The sequence below is a fragment of the Ictalurus furcatus genome, chromosome 25 (assembly GCF_023375685.1).
Source record: "Ictalurus furcatus strain D&B chromosome 25, Billie_1.0, whole genome shotgun sequence".
Taxonomy (NCBI): domain Eukaryota; kingdom Metazoa; phylum Chordata; class Actinopteri; order Siluriformes; family Ictaluridae; genus Ictalurus; species Ictalurus furcatus.
In genome coordinates, this window is record NC_071279.1 from 5,854,719 (window position 1) to 5,877,660 (window position 22,942).

The window sequence follows — 22,942 nt, forward strand, 5'->3', positions numbered from 1 at the left end:
GAAACTGATTTTTATTTGTTAGAGTTCAGCTCAGGGACAGACCTCCTAAATTTGCCCACCCTGACCATGTTAAAGTGGTTATAAAATGAACGACAAATTCAAAATTTTAGGAAAGTGTGTGAGTATCATAATGCTAGTACCTTTACATGTTTAGAAATATTGTCATATATCAGACCAAGGACATTGTTATGGCAGAAACCTAAAAAAAATAATATATAATAATAATAAAGTATAATATATTTAACTTAAATCATTTAGCAACACATCAGTGAAACAAAAACATATCAGAAACAAATGCCAAATAATGAATAAACTTCTGAATCATATTTTCCATGACTACATTAAAAAAAACAAATTTACAGTATAACTATGCTATATGGCATATAAAACCTGACAAACTGAAGGGTCAGTGTGTGTGCCCATCATTTCCTTCTCTTTAGATTTATTAATCTATTTCCTTCCTTTATGTTTTCATTAATATCATATTTCCAAATACTGAAACATCTTATTATGCTTCAAAACAATGTAAGGGGATGTAATGTATTTTAAATGGTTAAATGCAACCAAGTAGTATACCCACATATTTGTTTGTTGTCTTTAGGGAATGATTGTTTGTGAATTAGGAGACATTGTGATTGTGTACAAGGCTTGGCCTAATTGAACACCTACAGACAGAAGGGAGGAGTTGTGTGGAATGGAGGTGGGAAAGACAAAACTACAATGTAGAAATCCTACAGTAAACAGCCCACCTACTGCCCCCTGTTCTCAGCCTGAGTAAACATGCATTCTATTTAAGACACACACACAAGAACACAAGTGGACAAGTGCCTTGTAAATTTTCCATTTGCTCCACATATTTACAAAACAAACTGAGGAATAGAGTGATTAAAAATAGTAAGAGCAAAAGAACTGATGGAGTAAGACAGTGAAGTGTAAAGTTAATCTGGCTTGAATAGCTGTCTGTCTGAAGAAGTGATGCCTAAAACTGTTTCTCTTTTCTTTTCTTCTCCTCTCGTTCAAACTGGTCCTTCACTCTTTTTCTACCCTTCCATGTGCCTCTCACTAGTTTTCTGCCTCCTTATCCTTTTTAATTAGAAGGTCCATTCTCCTGCCCTAATCCTCTCCAGACCAACAATGCAAAAAGCCAGTCTTTGAACAGCCGACCTAAATCCACCAGTCAGACACACACACGCACGCACACGCGCGCACACGCGCGCGCACACACTCACACACACACCAATCATCACAAAAAAATAACATTTAAAGATACAAATTAACTATACATTTTTAATTAACCCTAGGAGTTTCTTCAGTGAAAGGCCATTACTGTTTCTTCAGTGAAAGTGCATGGAAATATCAAGTTCCTATCACCATCATCAATTTAAAAAAGATCAACAAAGTGTCCTGTAGAACTGGTGTCTCTGCTAATTTCACAGAACTGTAATGTATAAAGCTATTAATGATATATTCTGAGTCCTTTAGGCTGCGTGTTTGTTTATTAAACACAGTAAATAAGAACAATAGAATTTTAAACACACACAAATGCAACACAGGTGGCATGGTGGTGCAATGGATAGTGATGCTGCCTCACAGCTCCAGGGTCCCAGATTTGATCCTGAGCTTGGGTTACAGTCTGTGTGGAGTTTCACATGTCCTCTCTATGTCCTCGGGTTCTACAGTTTCTTCCCACCTCCCAAAAACATGCCATTAAGTGAACTGGTCCCCTGTGATGACCTATCCTGGGTGTATTCCTGCTTTGCCTCAGCATTCCTGGAATAAGCTCCGGATCCTCCCTGACCAGGATAAAGTGGTTACTGAAGATGATTGAATGAATGAATGAATGTAGCAGTCTGCAAATGGTCGGGAAACCTACAGGTGATATAGCTCAAAGCATTTCCATTTTTTACAGTAGTTAAGCACAAACAACAATATATCTGAAATAACAACAGGCTAAGTACAGTGTTGCAACTTGGAAGAGAAGCAGACAATTAACTGGTAATTAAAATGGCTGGTAAAGAGAACAGGGACAAGCTGTGTGTAGCTATGCTTCTGTGGAGTACTAATGGAGTAATTAGCCTCTCACTGTGTGGTAATAAAATTGGCTGTGCCATTGGGTCTCCAAGCATCAAGTCAAGTTGAGCCTTGCTGAGTTCAGAGGTCACCATGTGCTACATGACTAAAATTGAAGCAGGAGTTACCAAAAGAGACAAGAACAGCCTATAAAGCCAATCCAGGCAAGGGGTTTTTATATATCATAAAGAAGTGAAATATTGTGATCTTTGAAATCATTTGTACCAAATCATAGACATGATGCTGTTTCTCCAACATACATCTCTTCTTTTCTGTTTTGGAAAATTTGTTATATTGAGCTGCCATTAGATATTGAAGAAAGTACAAATATTATTAACAGAACAATGAATTAAAGTGGAATTACATAATAAAAAAAGACTGATGTGGTTGTTTAGTCATAAATGTAGAATCCATATATGTTTCTTAATTCCTAATGTATCAAGTGGTGTGAGAGTAGAAAAAAATGTATGATGATATTACTTCAACGTTATCACCCCGTAGATTTCTTTTATTCGTCCACAGACAGGACTTACATTTGCTGGTATATTTAATAAACAGTACTGTGTTCAAATGTTGTTTTCCCATTCGTGATCTAAATTCAGCTCAGACCCGAGGCCCATTTTCAATTTTAATGAAATATTTAGTTCAAATCATATGCTATACAAAAGACATGATCCCTGGATAGACACTGCAGGCCACTAGAAATAGCCAAAAGCAATAGAATCAATCTAGCACCCCAAGCCTGTGATTCTACCTCTACCACTACCTTTAGGGGGGTTCACTAATCTGTAAACCCTGAATATAAGCTTAAGTAAAAGCCCTGTAATACTGATAATTTGGTAAAGCGGAGTTTCTCCCCATGAGAGACAAAATCCTGTTGACTATTCAGTGGACAAATTGTCCCAAAAGTAATGCCATTAGACCAGTGTGCCACTGATCCCTTTGTAGGAAACGCTGTTTAATTGCCAAGAGCCGGTCATTGTTTGGGCTGACGGGTAAATATTATCTTGCAACTCGGGCTGTATCTTGAGAAGGAATGGGATTGAGAACGGAGTGGGAAGCATGTGGGAAGGTGGCCCAATGGCTTCAGCCAGCACAGAAGAAGAGAGGGATTAACAAGGGTCAGTGGGAAAATTCAAGCTTCCAAAAGTAGCCACAGAATCACTAGTTTAACTAGTGTGTATGGGAGAATAAATATGTGCCAGGTTTTTATTTAATTCAGGATTTGTTTGACTATGTGACTAAGGGAGGTCTTGTCTTTTTATTCCACTTGAGGGTAGAAGCAGCCTGTCTGAGCATCAGGACTACCCAAGGCTACATAGTGTTTTGTTGTTTTATTTTAGGTTTTCTTTTAAAAAATTGATTTGGACCATTTTCATCCACCTTCTTCACCTCCTGGTAAGCAGATAATCTGTTCAGAAAAATTCAGGCATTCCAGAGATACAAAGCTTTTATCAGTAAAGAAATCATAGACAGGCTGTACTTGTTGACAAAAAAAAAAAAACAACAACAAGAGAGATGGAAACGTGGAAAACAAAGCCCTTCCCCAATTTTGTGCCACCTTACTATCCATTCCCACATGAATGTTGAAGAGTTTGGACAAAGCCCCAGCTCCCATGCCCTTCCCTCCCTTTGCCCCTCTCAGTGGACCTGTCCATGACGATTTAAATTGGATGTGATGAGTGTGGCAGCCATCATTATGCACCATTGTCAGAGGGAACCTGCAATATGAGCAATGCTTTACACACTGATTGGCTTTGATAGGTCATGAAGACAGGCGAAGCAAAACCCTTTCTGTCTTTTTCACTGAGTTCCTTACAAAAGAGGGCCTTTTATAAGTGTGTTGCCTTTCTCCTTCCCCACATCACCATCATGCTGCTGGATTTAAGATGGGAAATTCAGTTGGACCAAAGGGGCTTGTCATGTGGTTTGCCTAATCCACTTTTTACCTTTTCCTCTTACACTTATTCTGTACTTGATCCTGACCATAAATCTGATGCATGCAATGTAAAAGAAATCCTTGTCAAGCACAACTTCCAAATCTTTCAATATGTGAAAAGAAAACTATATTGTTCACTACTAGAGTGCAATTATATGTTACTAAAGATTATTAATACAATGTTTAAAAAGAGAAGAATATAGGATGTAACAGCTGTCAACATACTGAGGAACCTGAATGCAAAACCTAAAATATAGCAGAGATCAGTTGAACAGTTGTGTTTATTTTTCAATCAGTATTTATATTCGGATTTACTTGCATTATCTGTTCACCTCTCTGTAGTAAATATCTATAAATGTGGAAGTGCCCTGTCTTGTAAACCCATGTCTAAACTTCAGTAATCTCATTTGGAAAAGCTGTTTTGTGGCTAAAGCTTTGAAACATGGTTAATTGATTAATCTTGCCTGGGGGTAGTATCAGAGTTTTCAGTCATTTCACTCTTAGTACTAACTAATAGCATATCTGCACTAAGTTGGTTTGAGTTTTTTGTTTATATTTCACCATCAATATAAACATTTATATCTCACTTTGCAAATGGGAAAAAAATCAGGGATTCATTTTCATGATGGACCCCCTACCCCCAAAACCCAAACCCTGCTCGCCTACCCCTCCAGTGCAGCTTAATGCTAAGAGTAAAGGAAGGAATACAGTCTTCGTCACCCTGCTGTTTTCAGAGTTTAAGAACAAGAGGGGTTTAATCCTCATTGTTTAGGAGGCTAGGGGGTGCCCAGGGTCCGGCAGCTGTAAAATGATCCAACTGGCATCCCCTAATCCCCCAGAACCCCCAACCTCTAACTCTAACCCCAACAGGCCACATTATCAGCCCAGTATCTGCTATACACTGGAGACTCCTTCCAAATATGCTAAATAAAATCTTCTCACAGAAGACTTCATCATATCAACGATTATACGCAAATTTTTAATCTGTTTATGTGGAGCGTCTACCATACACATCCATGTGTAAGTTGTTACTATAGAGAAATGGCAACATATTATAACTTTGGTGTTATAGAAAATGAATTATTACAAACTGTAAACTTGTATAATAACACATTTTTAGTAACACATTCATTATATAAAATTGAGCATTTAACAATGTTGTGGTATAATTTCTAATAACATGCAATCAAATTTATTTAGTTGAGACAGGTCATGTGAATGAATGTTGTTGCTGTTGTTGTTGTTGTTGTTTTTGTGTCTCTCCGGGACATAGGATAGAATATAGTGGCAAATGCTATACACAAATAAAATAGAATATCAGTAGCATGAGGATAAATGGATAAACCAGAGATAAACTAAAACATATGAGTGTAAAAAATATTATTTTAATGTTCTTGCTGTCCATATTGTGCAGTGAATAGATAAGTCTCCCCTTTAGTCTTTTTCCTTCTATTATTGTACCATCAAAACATCTCTCTCTGTCTCTCTCTCTCTCTCTCTCTCTCTCTCTCTCTCTCTCTCTCTCTCTCTTGCCCTCAAAGGCTTATCTATCTCAAGCAGATGGTTCACTTGGAATAATATGCAAACAACATGATCTGCAGCTTTGATAAAGACATTCTTCCTTTTCCCAATAAACTCCCTCTCATGCCCTTCTGCAATTCCCACTTACCTCTTCACTTCTCTCCTCCTTTGACACCTTATTTCTGTTATCACCCTATCTATCTTGCCTACAATACACTTTCACCCTCTTTAATTTGTTCATCTCCATCTTGGTTTTTCTTTTTTACTTTCTATGTGTGTTCTTTATAGTCACTCTCCTGTACTCACTTTCCTAATTTCACCCTTTTATACCTTTATTAAACATCACACCTTTCATCATTCCATCTGTGAAGTCTCTTCTCTATGACTCCTTCACCTCATTTTCTCCTGTCCCTGACACACCCCCCAACACCCCCAACACACACACACACACACACACACACACACACACACACACAGTCATGAGCCCTGCTGTTGTCCAATTGTCTCTCTTCCCTGTTGTGTTGGCGCCCGTCAAAAAGGCCCTAGGACGATCAGACAGTAAGAGGTCCTGACTGTGCCAGGGCTGCCAGTGCAGACTCTCTGCTTTTCTATCCCTCATGTCCTTTTCCTTCTTCCTCCACGACATCGTATATATTTTTTGTCTTTTTTTGCATGCACCCTCATTTGAGACATAGTTAGTGAGTACATGTTATTTAGTTTAAGTTTAGCTCCACAGCCCTTACCCTTCAAATGGGGAAAATCCCACAGCTTTACCTTTGCCTATATTCTTTATACTTTTTTGCAGGGCAATACAGCCATGCCTGCCTTAATAAATTTTAGTTCACGTGTTCACACGCCAGGTCAAATAACCCCATTCATGTTGCACTTGAAACCCGCAAAAACAATGGAGGATCACATGATAAGGATATGGTTGTTCCCTCAGAACTCTGTGAAAGGCTTGAGCATGTGATTGACCAGATGACATGTTCTCTAGAATGAGCTGAATAAGGCACAGCTGATGTGCATTTATGCATGGACAGCCTCAGAAGTCTGGGAGGTCCAAATGGCCCATGAACAACTTACTGAATGTTGTCTCAACTTTGTGATGGATTTAGCATTGCACAAATCTAGCAAACTAATGTTACTAGCACTTTATAACATAAGTAATTTGTCTAATTATAAAGAAATACATTCACTCTTCCATATACTGTATAACCATTTGTATCTCAGACTGTCAAGGCAGGAACTGGGACAAAAGTCTGTTGCTTTTAAAAAGAGAGAGTTTTCCATAAGAGTTCCTTACCCTCTGCAGCAGTGTGACAGGCTTTCTCTAAAGAGGCTTGAATGACTTTAATCTGGCCAGTAGAATCTGGCAGACATTTTAGAACACCTGCGACTGGCCAGAGTGGCTTTTGTCCGGCCTCAACCCTGAACTTTTTCCCTCTTAATCAACTTAACAGAAACTAATTAAAGCCCTCTCCTTTCCAGGACCTGCATTGTGTCCCTCAGCATGAAACGTACAAACATAAATAGAGACGCTGAAGAGGGGCAATTGGATATGACAGGAGTAGTTATACAGAAGACATTGTTCAGGGTGGTAATTAGAAGCCAATAAATAAGTAATGTCAGTGGTTGCAGTAGTACATTAAAATATTTCAGATTAAAATATAAAAACATAATAGACAGGCCAAATTGTAACTGTACAGTATACAGTGCTGTGAAAAAATATTGATTTCTTCTGTTTTTGTGTACATCTCATACTAAATAGTTTTAGAGCTTCAAATGAAATACAACATAAAACAAAGGCAACCTGAGAAAACACACAATACAGTTTTTATTGATTGATTTTTTATTTATTTGTTTTTTAAACAGATTTTTTAGATTTACACCTATCACCAATGTGAAAGACTAATTGCCCCCTTAAACTTAAACTCTGGTTGTGCCACCTTTAGCAGCAATAACTGTAACCGAACGCTTCTGATAACTGGAGATCAGTCTTTCACTTACTTCTAGGACTAGGACTTATGGTTTTGTAGTCTTGCTTTGGATCATTGTCTTGCTGCATAACAAATGAGTTTCAACTTACGAACATTCTCCTTTAGGATTTTCTGGTAGAGAGCAGAATTCATGTTTCCCTCAATTATTGCAAGTTGTCCAGGCCCTGAAGCAGTAAAGCATCCCCACACCATCACACTTCCACCACCATGCTTGACCGTAGGTATGATGTCCTTTTTGTGGAATTCTGTGTTTGGTTTACACCAGATGAAACCGGACCTCTGTCTTCCAAACAGTTCCACTTTCAACTCATCAGTCCACAGAACATTCACCCAAAAGGTTTGAGGATCATCAAGGTGTGTTTTGGCAAAATTCAGACGAGCCTTAATGTTCTTCTGGGTTAGCAGTGGTTTTCACCTTGCCACTCTTCCATGGATGCCATTTTTGCCCAGTGTCTTTCTGATAGTGGAGTCATGAACAGTGACCTTTATTGATGCAAGAGAGGCCTGTAGGTCCTTTGATGTTGTCCTTGGCGTTTTTGTGACTTCCTGGATGAGTAGTTACTGTGCTCTTGGAGGAATTTTGGAAGGTCGGCCACTTCTAGGAAGGTTCACTACCGTGCCGAGTTTTTCCATTTGGAGATAATGGCTCTCACTGTGGTTCTTTGGAGTCCCAGAGCCTTTGAAATAGCTCTGTAACCAGACTGATGAATTTCAATCGCCTTCTTCCTCATCATTTCTGGAATTTCTTTCGATTTTGGCATAGTGTGTTACTGGGTAAGACCTTTTAACCAACTTCATGCTGTTGAAAAAGTTCTATTTAAGTTTTGATTTGATTGAACAGGGTTTGCAGTAATCAGGCCTGGTGGTGTCTAGTCAAGCTGAACCTCATTTTGAATGCAGTTTCCTAGATTTGCGGAATTAGTAACATTTTCACATAGGCCCAGTTGGTATTGGATACATTTTTTGCTTCAATAAATAACATTATCATTTAAAAACTGTATTTTGTGTTTACTCAGATTGCCTTTGTTTTATCTTAGATTTTGTATGAATTTCTGAAAAATGTATTATTAGATATACACCAAAACTTTTTCACAGCATTGCACTTTGCATTCTTTTGCAGCACAAAATATGGTGTAGCTGATTAAAGAATGATATAGGGATGTTTTTCATGCTACTAATGCAAATCAAATTTTATATTAGATTTTTACTCTTTCCCTTTATCTTTTGAGAGCATTTAACATTTCTGCACCTTTACAGTATGCATGTTTCACAGACCCTAATTGCACTATATTAATGCATTGCTTTCAAACACACCACATAAAAACAGGCTAATATTTCTATACAGGTGCCCTAAACCATTCTTAATTTCCTTCTTCATCTTAATTCTTAAGATCGATTGTCTATGCTAAAATTGCCCCCTATGTGACTGAGTGTGTGAATGCGTGTGCTTTGTGACCTTAACATGGACTGGCATCCCATTCAGGTTGTATACTTGTCTAGAACCCAGTATTCTTAGGATAGGCCCCGGATCCAGCACAACCAAGCGCTAACCAAGATAAAACAATCACTGAAGAGCATTCACTCACTCACTTTCAGTAACTGCTTTATCCTGATTCAGGTCATGATGAATTCAGAGCCAATCTCAGGAACACTGGGTGTGAGACGAGAACACACCCTGGATGGAATGCCAGTCTATAGCAGGACATCATACAGGCAGATGTTCACACACTCGTTCACACCTAGGCATGATTTATCTTAGCCAATCCAACTACTGGCACATTTTTGGGAGACTCCACACAGGCAGTCACCTGAGCTCAGAATCGAATTCTGGGTCAAACTACCTGCTGTGTCACCACACCTCCTAATGAAGTGTAGTGAATGAATGATCAGGACATCGGCCGAAATACAATATTGCAGGGACAATTTGTAATATTTAAACATTCTGATTTAATAACGGAAATATTAACACATTAACTAAAAATTCTGATTATAATGGTGTACTGTAGTGAGCTTGTGTTCTGATGAACTTGTACTGTGTTGAGTTTGACTATATCTGCTTCTATTCTAATATTTTCATCTTTTCCAATAAAATGTTCTGTTTCAATCTGAGAAGCAGGGAGCAAGCTCTGATGACTAAGGCATGACTGAGTGGATGGGATTCCCAGCCACTGCCATGGTAGTGCTCTCACACTCAGTCACAGGCTGCTAAGTGAAAGAGACAGTAATTAAGGAGAGCCTGCTCAAATAGATAGGCCTCCAAAGGAGATTAAAAGAGAGAGGCTGATTGTGCATGTCTGATTCTAGCTCATCAGAGACTTCTCAGCCTGAAGGCTTAACTTTCAAAGAATTGGTTACGTACAAGTTTAGGTGTATGTGTGCACCACATGGGCGCACACACACACACACACACACACACACACTGCCAGCGTGTGTGCAGACAGCACAAATACATAAGTCTAACTGTAAAAAATTGACACACACATTTGCAATAATTTACTGGCAACAAGTCAATAAACAACTGTAAAACATATTTACAATAAAGTGCTATAATATATTCAATATTATAAAGTAACACATCATCCAGTACATTTGCTCATTTGGCTGATGCTTTTTTAAAAAATAAATAAATAAATAAAAAAGCTACTTACAATTAATGCAGGATACAGCTGAGTTGAAGGCTAAGGGTGTCACTCAAGGACCCAACCATAGCATTTTGGCAGTGCTGAGATGTGAATGCAAGCTTCTTATGTGCAACTCAAAGTCTAAACAACTGAGGCACCACAACTAACCCAACTAGCTTGCACTGATTCAGGATTCATGAATGAATTAACATGCACTGAATGACTGCATTGAATCAGTGTAAGCTAATCAGACTAGCTGCAGTGGCTCAGTGGTTAAGCCTTTGAGCTACAGAGTAGAAGGTTGTGTGTTCAAATCCCAGCAAACTGTCATGGTTGGGTCCTTGAGTAAGACCCTTAACCTTTGGATCATTGTGTCCTGCATCTGTTTTAAGTCATGTTTTTTTAAAGCATCAACCAAATGAGCAAATGCACTTGATAATTTGTTATTTCATACTATGTACAATATTACAATACTTAAAAATATGTTCACAGTTGTTTATTTGTTTATTACATTTTTGTATAATTTTTTTATTTACAGTGTATACCTAATAAGCTAATATCGCCTGCAAAACATATGAGTGTGTTTTATGAGGGATGTCAAACATAACCATGCTTCACTATTGCAAAAAAGCTACAAAACACGAATACCTTATCCTCAACACAGTTAATTAGTCTCATAAGAGGACTTATGTAATAGTCTTCAGAAAAACTTTTTAAAAATCCTGGGTTATTTCATATTATATTAAAGTAACTTAGTTATCTTAATTGGTAGTTTACACAACCTAACCACAAGCAACGCTTTGCATTTATTCTTTTCCTATAACAACATGCACCATGAACATTAGTTATTCAGAATTTGACAATTCACAAATTCTTGTATTTGAAAGTTTATGTTGTTGATAATGTGTGTATAGGGCCTACACTACTAACAATCACTATTATCGTGGATAGTGGTGAACTAATCATTAGTCGTTCAGAATAATAAAATAAAGCAAATGTTGCTATTGTTAAAAGTTATGAACAAAAGTTTGCGAATTAATTTCAATTTACAAATTAACAAATATCACAAGTTGCTAAGCTCAATGCTATCATTACAGGGCATTAGGATCTCAGGTGCAGGATTGGGGGGAAAACAACAATGCGACAACACCGCCCTCTTCTCTTACTTTAGCAGTATTGCACTACAAATACCTATATGAAGAAATTCTAAAAATCTTCAAGGTGTATACCCATTTGTCCAGACCGACTGAAAACTATTTTTAATGACACGTTTGGTAAATTGACACATTATTTATTTGCATCATACTTATTCATGGAATCAATTAATAAAATTTCAATAATAGGACATTCATCATCCACATACTCTAATATTGTATGAACATAGTAGACTAAGTAAAAGGTACTACATATTAAGGTGCACTAAGTAACATTCCTCTCTCTCTCTCTCTCTCTCTCTCTCTCTCTCTCTCTCTTTATTTATTATTTATTATTTTTTTACAACTCCAACCAGTCTAGATTTGGGATATCTCCAATATTTTCTAAATACATACCAATATTTTATAAAATTCAGTAAAACAGATTAATTTAAAAAAAAAAATCACAGTAGAAAACCACCACTAAAAGTACAACATTTTACCAATTTTGTTCTTGGAGTAGCAGCATAACACAGAACTTAAAAAAATAAACATCAAATAAATCTCTAAAATTATATGAACACAGCAAAAAAAATCATGCATTCATTCATTATATTCCTTTACTTTTCCTCTCTCCACTTATTGTATTTTAAGACTGTTCCAATTAGCCAGAATCATGCTGGACATCTTGAATTTTTTTTAATTATAAACTTGTACACATGATATGAACAGACTGTGCTCATTACGTTACGGTAGTACATATTATGCATATACAGCCCTGCTGGGGGAAAAAACACAATTAAACCATTACAGAAATTCGAATGAATGTAGTGTGTTTTGGGCCATATTCTATTAGGGTTCAATGCTTTGTATGGGTTTCCACTAGACATAAACATGCCACCAATAGAACCCAACACATTACCAGTAGAGACCTACAAGGACGGTTATAGTTCCATTAAAAAACAATAGAACCATTTGAATTTCTGTAATGGTATCGTTTGTTACTGGAAAAGTCAAAAGTTGGTTTGACGTTGGACGTTCGATATTCGCGGATATGCTGAAATTATGGGACCGTCTCTAAAGTTACATACATATGTAGCTTATTTTAATAAATATCAAAAATATAAAAAGGTGTGCGTCATACCTGACACCTAGTCGAACACAGTACAGTTGGCTTCATGACTGTACATCATTCCATTCAAATGCTATTGAGCTGTAAATAATGGCATATTTTGTGTATGAGCCAATGCAGTAATAAAATACATGGCAATATTTATATATGATTTAATAGTTTATTTTGTTAAATATCAAAAATCTAAGAGGTGTGCATTATAGCTGACACCTAGATGAACACTTTACAGTTGGTTATATGACTGTAAGTCATTCCCTTCAAATACTATTGAAGTTAGAAACGTGTATAACAATGTCGTATGTAACTTTAGAGACGGTCCCTTAATTTCCGCATATCTGCGAATATCCAACGTCAAACCAACTTTATTCCAGTTCTATCGTTTTGTTTTCAGCAGAGATGTATCAAGGGTTTAATAACATAAGTTTTGATTTTCACTTATCAGGCCATAATATGAAATAAATGCTGCTAAGTTAAACTGACCCAACTGTCCCAATACACCTGAATTCACCCTACTTTCTTGGGACTGTTGAATAATTGAAAACAGAATTTGTCTCAGTGAAAGATATGCGGCGGTGTGTCGTGAAACTGCTTTGCAGCAATAATGGCGACCGTATCGACGCATCGCTTTCCGGCAGTGAGGAGAACGACGCTGTGCAGACACTGAGCGAGCCGGAGCTTTTCCGAGGCTGAAAATGAACTCTCGTTTTTATGGACGCGTTTTGTTCAGTGTCTCATTTATGAGACTCGGTGAATACTGCTTCCTTTATTAGGTTTTGTACCGTGAACGCTGATGGCCGCGGTTCCGACTGGGCCTGGCAGCGGATCCCGGGCAGAGATGATTTCCTTCCACGGGAATGGGTGCTCTGTCCCCGGGGAACGGGAGAAACTCGGGCGTAAGCTGCAGGACTCGGTCGTGGCAGATACTGGACAGAAACCAGATGTATGCGGGCGTAAACTGGAACGAGGGAACAACCGGGAGTACCCGTTCTCGGAGCTGAACCACCAGTGTGAAACGTTTGAGCGACGAATAAACGGCTTGAATTGTATCGGAGTGTCTGGTTTTATCCATAATCATAAAGAGGATGAGAGCTTGAATGGACTTAATGCGACTGCAGAGCACTTTGACAGATCCAGCTCTGTCCAAAACACCAACAACCCAGAGCACAAACTAGGTTTACCTTGCCAAGACATGAACAAGAACAGTGACATCAGTTTAGTTACATTATCTAGAACTGAAACCAGTCAGAGTCATGCAAATATTGGACATGACCTTGGTAATAAAGTCACAAAATGTTACCTAAGGACTGATCAAGGACCTGAGGTAACATCTCAAACTGTAGCTGCTGCTGATGGACCAGTATTAGAGATGTGCAGGTTAGATCTGAACCATTCGCCTGTCACAGAAGTGAACCAAAGTCAGGATGTTGTGTATGTGCACTATGAGTCTGAACTTCAAATGCCAGGCATAATGAGACTGATAACCAAGGATCTCTCCGAGCCTTATTCCATATATACATACCGGTACTTTATCCACAACTGGCCACAGCTTTGCTTTCTGGTACGTTGGCAACTACATCTAACTTGTGTCTATGATCTGGTTCAGTGAACTACTGGGTTGTATGTTCTGACTAAACCTCAGGATGAAATGTGGATGAGCAAACGGAAAATAAATATCAGTCTGTATTTTGGACCAATGTAGCTAGAACATTGCGAATAGTTGCTGTCAGGAGAAAGGTTTTCATTTGGCAACCACCATGCATTGTTGAAGCACAAGCTGTACAAAAAGGCCTCTGTAAAATGAATAGCATTTCTAGCTAAAGCATGCCTAATCCACTCCCACTGCAAAGCCCCAAGGACAGCAAGTGAAACCGGAGTTGGATCACTGGGTGTCGAGAAGCTGTGGTAATGCCCGAGTGGAGGTTATATATAATAAGTGTGCATTTTTACGGTTACTGCTGGACCACACAGATAGACATGGACCGTGTGCACAAACTAGAGAGCAACATAGAAAGAAGAACTTATTAAAAAGTGTAACAATAACATAATTTTATCATGGGTTCTGGTCATATCTGTACAAAAATAATGAAAGATAAAAATAAAAAAAAAGCACAATGACTAACCCATAGGATATTATTCCATGATATATGTTACTCTTGAAGCAGGTTTAGGAACACTATTTGATAAAGCAGTGATCATGACAGAGTTTAGCCAAAAAAAAAAAAAAAACCTTAATAAATGTTTAATTTGCGAGAATGATGTAGTTGATAATTTGAATGGAACATCCCTATATTAGAATGATTTAGCATGTTTCATGTAATTTTTAATGGTCTTACATTTTATATATGGTGTAACATTAAGCATCACACTAGCTTTTGTGATTACCAGTGCATAATTCATAGGACATTTTGACATTTAAACAACCTTGGGAAAGGTCGGCCATGGTAGCAGATACTTTCTCACATAAAGCACAAATGCATTACTGGTGTGTTAAATTTGATGAAGTTCTTAAAGTTGTTGAGGAATTAATGGTCATGGCTTACAGACAGGAATAAGAATGCTCTGGTCCGTGTAATAATTCATAATTTCAGGTCTGACTGCAGGGTGTCTGGAGGAGACTTTTGAAGAATTTGAGGCAAAAAAAAAAAAATGTTTGTGTTATACTCTTTTGAAAATTTTGCATGGAACAAAAGTGTAGATAAAGTTAGCGCTTCTATCACTATACAGTTTATTAATGATTGTCATTGTTTGATTTTTGAGCATTACTTTTTTATTTTTTATTTCAGGCAATGGTACAGGAGGTTTGTGTGGGAGCAATTGTGTGTAAACTAGACATGCACAAGAAGATGTTTCGGCGTGGATACATTGCCATGCTTGCTGTGGACTCCAAACATCGTCGAAAAAACATTGGTGAGGTTTCCTCTTTATAAGTTAATGACCAGGTGATTTTGTGCAGTACAATGTGACCAGCGTTTATCGTTCATTTGGTCCAGAATTTATGTTTTAAAAATTATTTTGAAGAACTAAAAACTTAAGTGAGACATATCTATGCACATCATAAACCTAGTGATTCACTGTAATAGATGAGGACAGGAAATGCATATCACATGACCTTGTACATAAATGTCCTTGGAAAACCTTGCACAAAGCTTTTTGTTTTAGGTACAAACCTTGTAAAGAAGGCCATCTATGCTATGGTGGAGGGAGACTGTGATGAAGTGAGTTTACACATGCTATTTTACACATTTGTTCAAACTACATGCTCAGGTTATTGTATCTGGACAAATAGGAAAATAATAGTGATTGTTGGTGATTAGTTTATTTATGGGTGAGTAAGCATGATATTTGAGAGGTCACTATAGCAAACCTTTGCTTTAATAACACAAACATTATTTTATATTATTTATATTGCATTATTTTTCTTTAATCATAGGTATTTTTTTGTTTGTTTCTGTTTATACTAGGTGGTGCTGGAGACAGAGATCACTAACAAATCTGCCCTGAAGCTGTATGAAAACTTGGGGTTTGTGAGGGACAAGCGGCTCTTCAGATATTATCTCAACGGTGTGGACGCTTTGCGGCTCAAACTGTGGCTACGCTAAGCTCAGGCCCTGTCTTCAGTATGCTCACATTCAAAACCACCATTTTGACTGGGCACAATCATTCAAGGCCATCTTTGCTGGTTAAATAAAGTACTATATTTGATATATCTCTGTGAGAGCCAGGGAACACACAGAGAAAAGAAAAAAAAAAAGTTAAAACACCACAAGTGTAGCAATTGAAGTCCTCAAAGAGTCATCTGGTGTGAATCTAAGCAGGGTTGGATCTCAGAAGAGCAAAAAGGGGTAGATCCAGCAGATTCAATTAATATTAAGCTACAACAAAGAAGTCGCTTTAGTGTTAGTTTGACTTGAGGCTTCAATCAAGATGTGTTTTCCCCCCCCATCATGCTTATTCTTATAAGTGATTTGAACAAAGAGTGCAGATTTTTTTTATGTAGTGTGGCGTGTGTTTGATTGCATTGAGGGTTTGCTGTGAGCAGTGTGTGCTAGTAATGTGCTTATTGGTAAAGCTGATATGTGGTTTCTACATGTGTGGGAGACTTCCACTCTACACTGGTCCATTTCTCCAGACGCTTTAGTTGCATCAGGCATTATTTGATGGGCTACAAGTACAGTTCATGAACTAAAAGAGCAAAACAAAGAATAAACACTCATCATTTGTCAGAGCTCTTTAATGTGGTAGTGATGCTCATATGCACAAACGTAATGCTAGTGTCAATCCTTGCAATTGAGCAGTTTTGAATAGTTTGCGGCTGTTCAGGGAGCGTGTAGGTTTTGTGTGAAATTCTGCTTATGTGAGAAGGAATTTCTAACTTTAAATTTATGTCTTCAAAAAACATGTCACCCTGCGATGGATTGGCACCCTGTCCAGGGTGTTTGTGCCCGATGCTCCCTGGGATAGGCTCCAGGTTCCCCGTGACCCTAAAAAGGATAAGCGATATAGAGGCTGGATGGATGGATGGATGGATGGATGGAAAACAAGTCTACCCCACAGAAAAACACAGCAAGGTCTGACCAGCAACTATCTGACAAAACACCTGCTGATTTGGTCATTATTAAGAAAATTTGAGAAACGGTTTATGAATTACTACTACTATTGTTACATTGTAGACATTTTATTTTATTTTAGTAAGTAACGCAACTAAAAAAAATTACAAAATAAGTCTTTCTTTATTATTCAATTTAGTCAAGTAGTAAGGAAGGTGGAAAATAGCAGATGTGCCATCTTTCATGCATTTTGCATAGGAACTCTGCATTTTATTTTTGGAGTATGCTGCTATAAATAAAAACCCCAAAACATACAAAGTACTGTCACCTGAGACTCCTTACATAAATGTCTCCCTACAGAAAGCGTCACCATATAAACGATTATAATCTTCGTTATGTAAAAACCAATTTTAAAAAAAAAATCCTTTTATTATTAGGTGTAGAATATGTGACGCGTCCTCCATACAAGTCCCTGTGAATGAGTTGTTACCAGAGAAGAGACTATTAAGACATTAGAACCAGCACGTTAATATAAACATGATTTGAATTACAGCCGACATTACTGTCAGAGCTGCTGTTATAGAAAATTCAACAGATTCAAGCACTCAAAATATAACATTTTACTGTTGAATGCAAAGTTTAGGGGAATCCAGACAAAGAAATGTAATGTTCCTTTATTATTACAAGTAACAAAAATGGTCAAAAAGTGGGAGAATTTTGTGTAAGTATTATTTAATAACTTGTATGCCCAAACTTCATTTATATTATAACTGCCTTAACCTAATCTGCATCCTGTGAATTATTCTTGTTACGCAGTAAGTCTGCCGAATGTCATCCACAGTAAGAGTATTTTTCTGTTGGTCTTGCCTTATGCTTTGGATTGTTGCCTTGTTTTATTTTTTAATGTTTTGGATACATTTTTAAAATATATAAATAATATAATATATTATTTCATAATGAGGGATGCAAACCATACACAACTACATGTATAAGATCAGGTCAGACACCTGAAAATTGGAAATAATTTTATAATTCTGTGGCGTGTCTAGTTAAGTTGATGTGTCAGCTTTAGGATGAGGTGTCTACTGGAGATAGAGGACTGTGAAAGACTTATTGTATGTGGAAAGTGTGAGAAAGTAGAAGAGAGGAGCAAGGCTACAAAGGAGAGAAGATAAGTGGAGGAGGAAGCAGCTGAACTGTTTACTGGGTATTTCACACCTTGCAACTTTCATTGAACTACATTTAAATAAAATCTGTTTTAACTTTTAGAGTGTCTGTCTGAGTAAGTAATGCTATTAACTGGAATTACACTGTAATGTAGCTCAATTGTGATGTGCTGCCTAGCTGTACAATTAAGGAAAAGATATCTTAACAATCATTCTATAAATAAAAGTGAGACCAATAAGTACATTGTACTATTGATCCACAGAACCTTCTGAAAAAAATCTCTCTACCTCGAGTCTTCTCTTAATTCAGTCGGCAGAGTTTAGCAGACAGTAACAGTCTGATAAGTAAAATAAAGTTCCTCACATCCAGCAATATCTTCTCCTTTTTTTGCGATTTAAAACTCCTCATTCTTATTATATCAGACTGGGATCTGCACCTGACTAGAGGCATGACCAGATTAGAGAGAAACTACAACCAAATATTATGAATGGAAGAATGAACACAGCAATTAACTACAGTTCCAGGAATGTAATGTTATATACTTCAGATTTTCAACATGTTAAATGACTTGTCACAATGTGGAGTGTTAAAAATTCAATATATGATCTTGTTATGTATAGAATCAGTTCCTCTGGTGCTTCTCCTTGGGCGGTATTAAGCAATAGTAGATCATTTGGGTGAGAGAAATGGTCATGATAATAATAATGTTGGATGAAATAGTGCCTATCTTGTAGACACATGTCAAAGTGTCCACGATTTTCTAGTTTTGTTAGAGTGGTGGAAACAAGAACCCACTATTATCAAACATCTTTTATAAACTTTGCCAATTAACAACTGAGAAAATATCAATTAAGGCCTTAGTTTGTATCCACTAAAGTCAACGCAATCTTAAAAACTGTGGAAAAATACAGTAGCCTTTAATTTGATACTGAATAGTCTATGATCCTGAAGTGTTTTATTATGCTCAGTGAAAATACGAGGAAAGCCAGTTAAAATATGTCTAAACTTTCAGACACAAGTATGTCTTCTGGTAAACATGAATAATAAAGCTGCATTATTGCTTCACATCTGTTAAAGAACAAGTACAGTGGATGTGAATCTTGTTTGTTATATTGTCTCATATTATTTTCTGCCTGTGATCTTGACAATCCTCACACATAAAGGCAACCTGGACTTGTTTTGGCCTCACCCTGTTTAGTGTTATGTCTGATTAATATGAACGCGACACTCACAAAATCTGGTTGGGAGTGGGTGTTGATCATGCTGAATTTGTATTTTAAATATTAAAATTAAAGAAAAAAGAAATAAATTTTTCTACAATGAAATACTAGCAATAATGTTCATTTTGATGAAGGGTGTAGAAATGAGGAAATTCTGAGAATCAAGAACACAAAGAGCATTAGCATCATCTAACGCAAACTTTGTAAAGCTTTATTTCAGGATTTATGGTATATGGACAATGTTCTATTGCACTTTGGTCCAAAATGATGTCTGGTGTGTGTGTGTGTTTTTTATTATTATTATTTATTTATTTATGAGTTTCCACTGTATGCTGGTTGATGGTGTCAAACACCTCCATGTTTGGGAAAGGAGTCCAAGCGTTCTGTTTATTACACAGAAATCCATTACTACTTATCCTGATCTTTTACTTGTTGTGGGCAGCAGAGAAGGTCAAATAAATTTGGATTTTTTTCTGTGGTTTAGTATTTCTGTTGGCTAAATCTTGAGGTAAAAAAGCAATTTTCTACATTCGTGCATCACTAATTAACAAACTAGTTTTCGAAACCTTTAAAGAAAAAAAGAGTGCATAAATCAGCAATCAATCTATTTTTTTACTCTTAGGTCCTTTAATGTAACAGACAGAAAAACTGCTCATTATGACAACAGAAGTACCACATAAACACAAGCAATGTTTATAAGTACAAGTGCAATTTGTTAGATTGTCACAAAGGCATTGGAACAATGCATTAAATTTAAGAGCTGTCAACATTTAGCAATAATACAGCAATAATCCTTGTACAGTACAATGTATACTTTATGCACAAACATGATGCATGTACTATATACAGCTGTTCATTGAATGCGTTAATGGAGCATGTGTTTACTTTCAGAAAGTTGGCTACAGTAAACATAGTTTACTCCATTAGACTACAATAAAACTTTTAGATTTTTGTCTGTTTATTTTTTTGATGATCCATTAGCATTAGCAAAAAAAAAACCTTAAAAATGTATTACCATTACATAAGCAGCTGCATAAAAAAAGAATAATGAAACGTTTTCATTTTGTAAATGATGTAGTTTTTCTCAAAGAGCTCTGCACACAAAAATGATGTGATCTGTTCTAAATACAGTAGGATTGCAGTCAGTATTTATAAATAGGAAAATGAAATCTGCCAAGAATTCCAAGAATATACCGTTTATTCAAAGGAACAGTTTGGCCAAAAATAATTTACACAATTTTCTCATTACCTCAAATGTAGTCATCATCTAAGACACCTTTACTGAGCAAGTTTTTAAAAGTGAAATTGATTTTTTCAGCACTTCCAGGATTGACAATCCAGTATAGCTTTTCCTATTTTTCCAGTATCAGAAAATTTAAGATCAACAGATGTCACATACCTTTGCCAAATGCTGCTAGCTAGTAACCTTATGTTAAGTAACCAACAGTAAGTAACGTAACTACAACTATAATTTCATGTCTAGAATAATCTCATATTAACTTTTTTCTTGTAGAACCGTCAGTACATTTCGGGTGTTCAGTCTTTGCTATTTAATGTATCATATGTACCATAGCAACAGATTAAAGAGCTGCTAACTGCTAATATTCCAGTCAAGTCCTTTGAGAAATTTTGGCACTTCAGAATCAGTGGACACACAATATGCACTTTGAAAACTAGGTGCACAATAATGCAACTGTAAAATGGTTCTGCATTTTGATTTTTTGGAATGTAGTCAGAATGTTGCACATTAATCCATGAATTGAAAAAAAAAAAGCATTTTCCAGATTATAATTTTTTTAAAATTAATTTTCAAAAATCAACCATTTTAAAGACTTTTACGCTGACTGAATCAAGGCAAATGTAGCTGAAAATTAAGCTTACGGCTTCTTGTTGAGCATTGAGCAAGGATGTCTAAATGATCAAGTACTTTAAAAGGCATAGCTGTCTACGTAAAACCATCCATATTTAAACAGTTTAATAAAATAGATGAATAAGTCTGTGTTGAAAATTAAATACACAAATCAAATTGGAAATGTATCTTCATCCATTTTGGGACATTATTGTTCACATGCTTGTATCGATGATATGCAATACTTAAGGACAGATGCCCTTGATTAGCTGGTGATTGACTGGGGAGAGAGAATATGCCACCCCTCCCTCCCCATGGCCAATTCTGGTTTTTTGGACAATGGCTGAGGCATTGTCTGGAACTTGCATTGTCTGGAACTTGTAATCTCCTAACGATAGGGCAAATGCTTTTCTGTTGCACCACTTGGGGGACCTGCAGGCATTTCTTGGCTGATGGACTACTACGTTTGGGGCCAAATTGAGAAATTGTTTGGCCAAACTGGCACTTCAATTATTTGCAGAGATATTAACCCATAGAAATCTGCTGATGTTTGAGTGACATTAAACATAGTAAAATGTGTGAGATTAACTTCACATACTGACGTTTTTCCAAAAAAAAGCGTTGTTAGGACTTTGTTGTATTGTGAGATGGCTGAAGCCTTTATAAAATGATCGTGGGGATGGATATTCTTCTTTGAGGGATTTAAAATTCATCTTCAGAGCTATCAGCTAGTAGCATTGCTTGGTCTGGTCCACTTCTAACTTCTGTAGTTTGCTGTAGTCAACAAAAACCAAATACCAATCACGACTGGACATACTAAAACAAATGTGTACTAATACTAAGGTATGAGCCATAAAGAAGCTACTGTTAAAGAATACATTTCAACTTAGCATTTTATGTTTTCCTGTCTGGTTTACCTTTCTCCTCTGGTGCTTCAAGCTGTTCCTCCTCTTGCGATGGATCATCCTGATGCCATAAAGGGCTCCAACAATAAGAAGTGCCCCAGCTATACCAATACCCACAGGTGCCAACATCCCGGAAACATAACCAGCCTTAAAGAAAGAGTATTACATTCCACACTGGGCTAAATGAATAACTTTAATCTTTTATTGAGAAATCACTTACCTTCTCTCGGATCAGTTTAACCCAGCTGCGTACTGCAAGAAAGCAAACAATAGTGAGCATGTAAGAATAATGAATTTCTGATTTGAACTAAAGGATCATGTACACCTGAAGTGTTCTGTTTAGATGCTTTGATAGTTCAGTGTAACTTAAAGGCATTATATGTCTGAATTAGCTTTTTGTATGTGGTTTACAAGTAATTAGTGAAACGATACAACTGTATTGTGGGAAGATGCCCCAATGTAGGAGAGAATATCTTCATTTGAATCATTATTGAGAACATGTACACTTGATTGGTGTACATGTGTACATGTACACAATAATGACTAAACTTATAATTCCAGTTATTTTTCATGATTATTCAGCCAATTTAGGGACAAAATAGTTTTCTTTTCATTTCATTATTTTAACCACACATAGGCAGAAAGGAAATCACACTTTCACAGCTAAACAGTTTAGCTGATTTAGTTAACCTCAATAACAATGCTGTTGTAAGAGTTACAGAAAAATGCGTTCCAGAAGAGCAACCCACAAAATGCAGAACCATCTCGATCTGTATTTGACTGAAAACCCATCCATCCATCCTGTACCAAATATCCTCCACAGGGTCGTGGGGAGCCTGGA

General features: G+C 36.9%; 1 protein-coding gene across 2 annotated transcripts; it reads left to right on the forward strand.

Moving 5' to 3' along the window:
- Window positions 1-12,324: 12,324 nt before the first annotated feature.
- On the forward strand, window positions 12,325-18,228 carry LOC128601438 (N-alpha-acetyltransferase 30). 2 transcript variants are annotated; one of them, XM_053614645.1, is made up of 4 exons: window positions 12,325-13,971; window positions 15,197-15,320; window positions 15,573-15,628; window positions 15,875-18,228. In XM_053614645.1, exons 1-4 carry the CDS (start codon window positions 13,204-13,206, stop codon window positions 16,010-16,012), a joined length of 1,086 nt encoding a protein of 361 aa, XP_053470620.1. In that variant the 5' UTR covers window positions 12,325-13,203; the 3' UTR covers window positions 16,013-18,228. The 2 variants fall into 2 exon arrangements, with proteins under 2 accessions (XP_053470620.1, XP_053470621.1); XM_053614646.1 differs by having other exon boundaries at window positions 15,560-15,628; window positions 15,875-15,940.
- The last annotated feature ends 4,714 nt before the right edge of the window (window positions 18,229-22,942 follow it).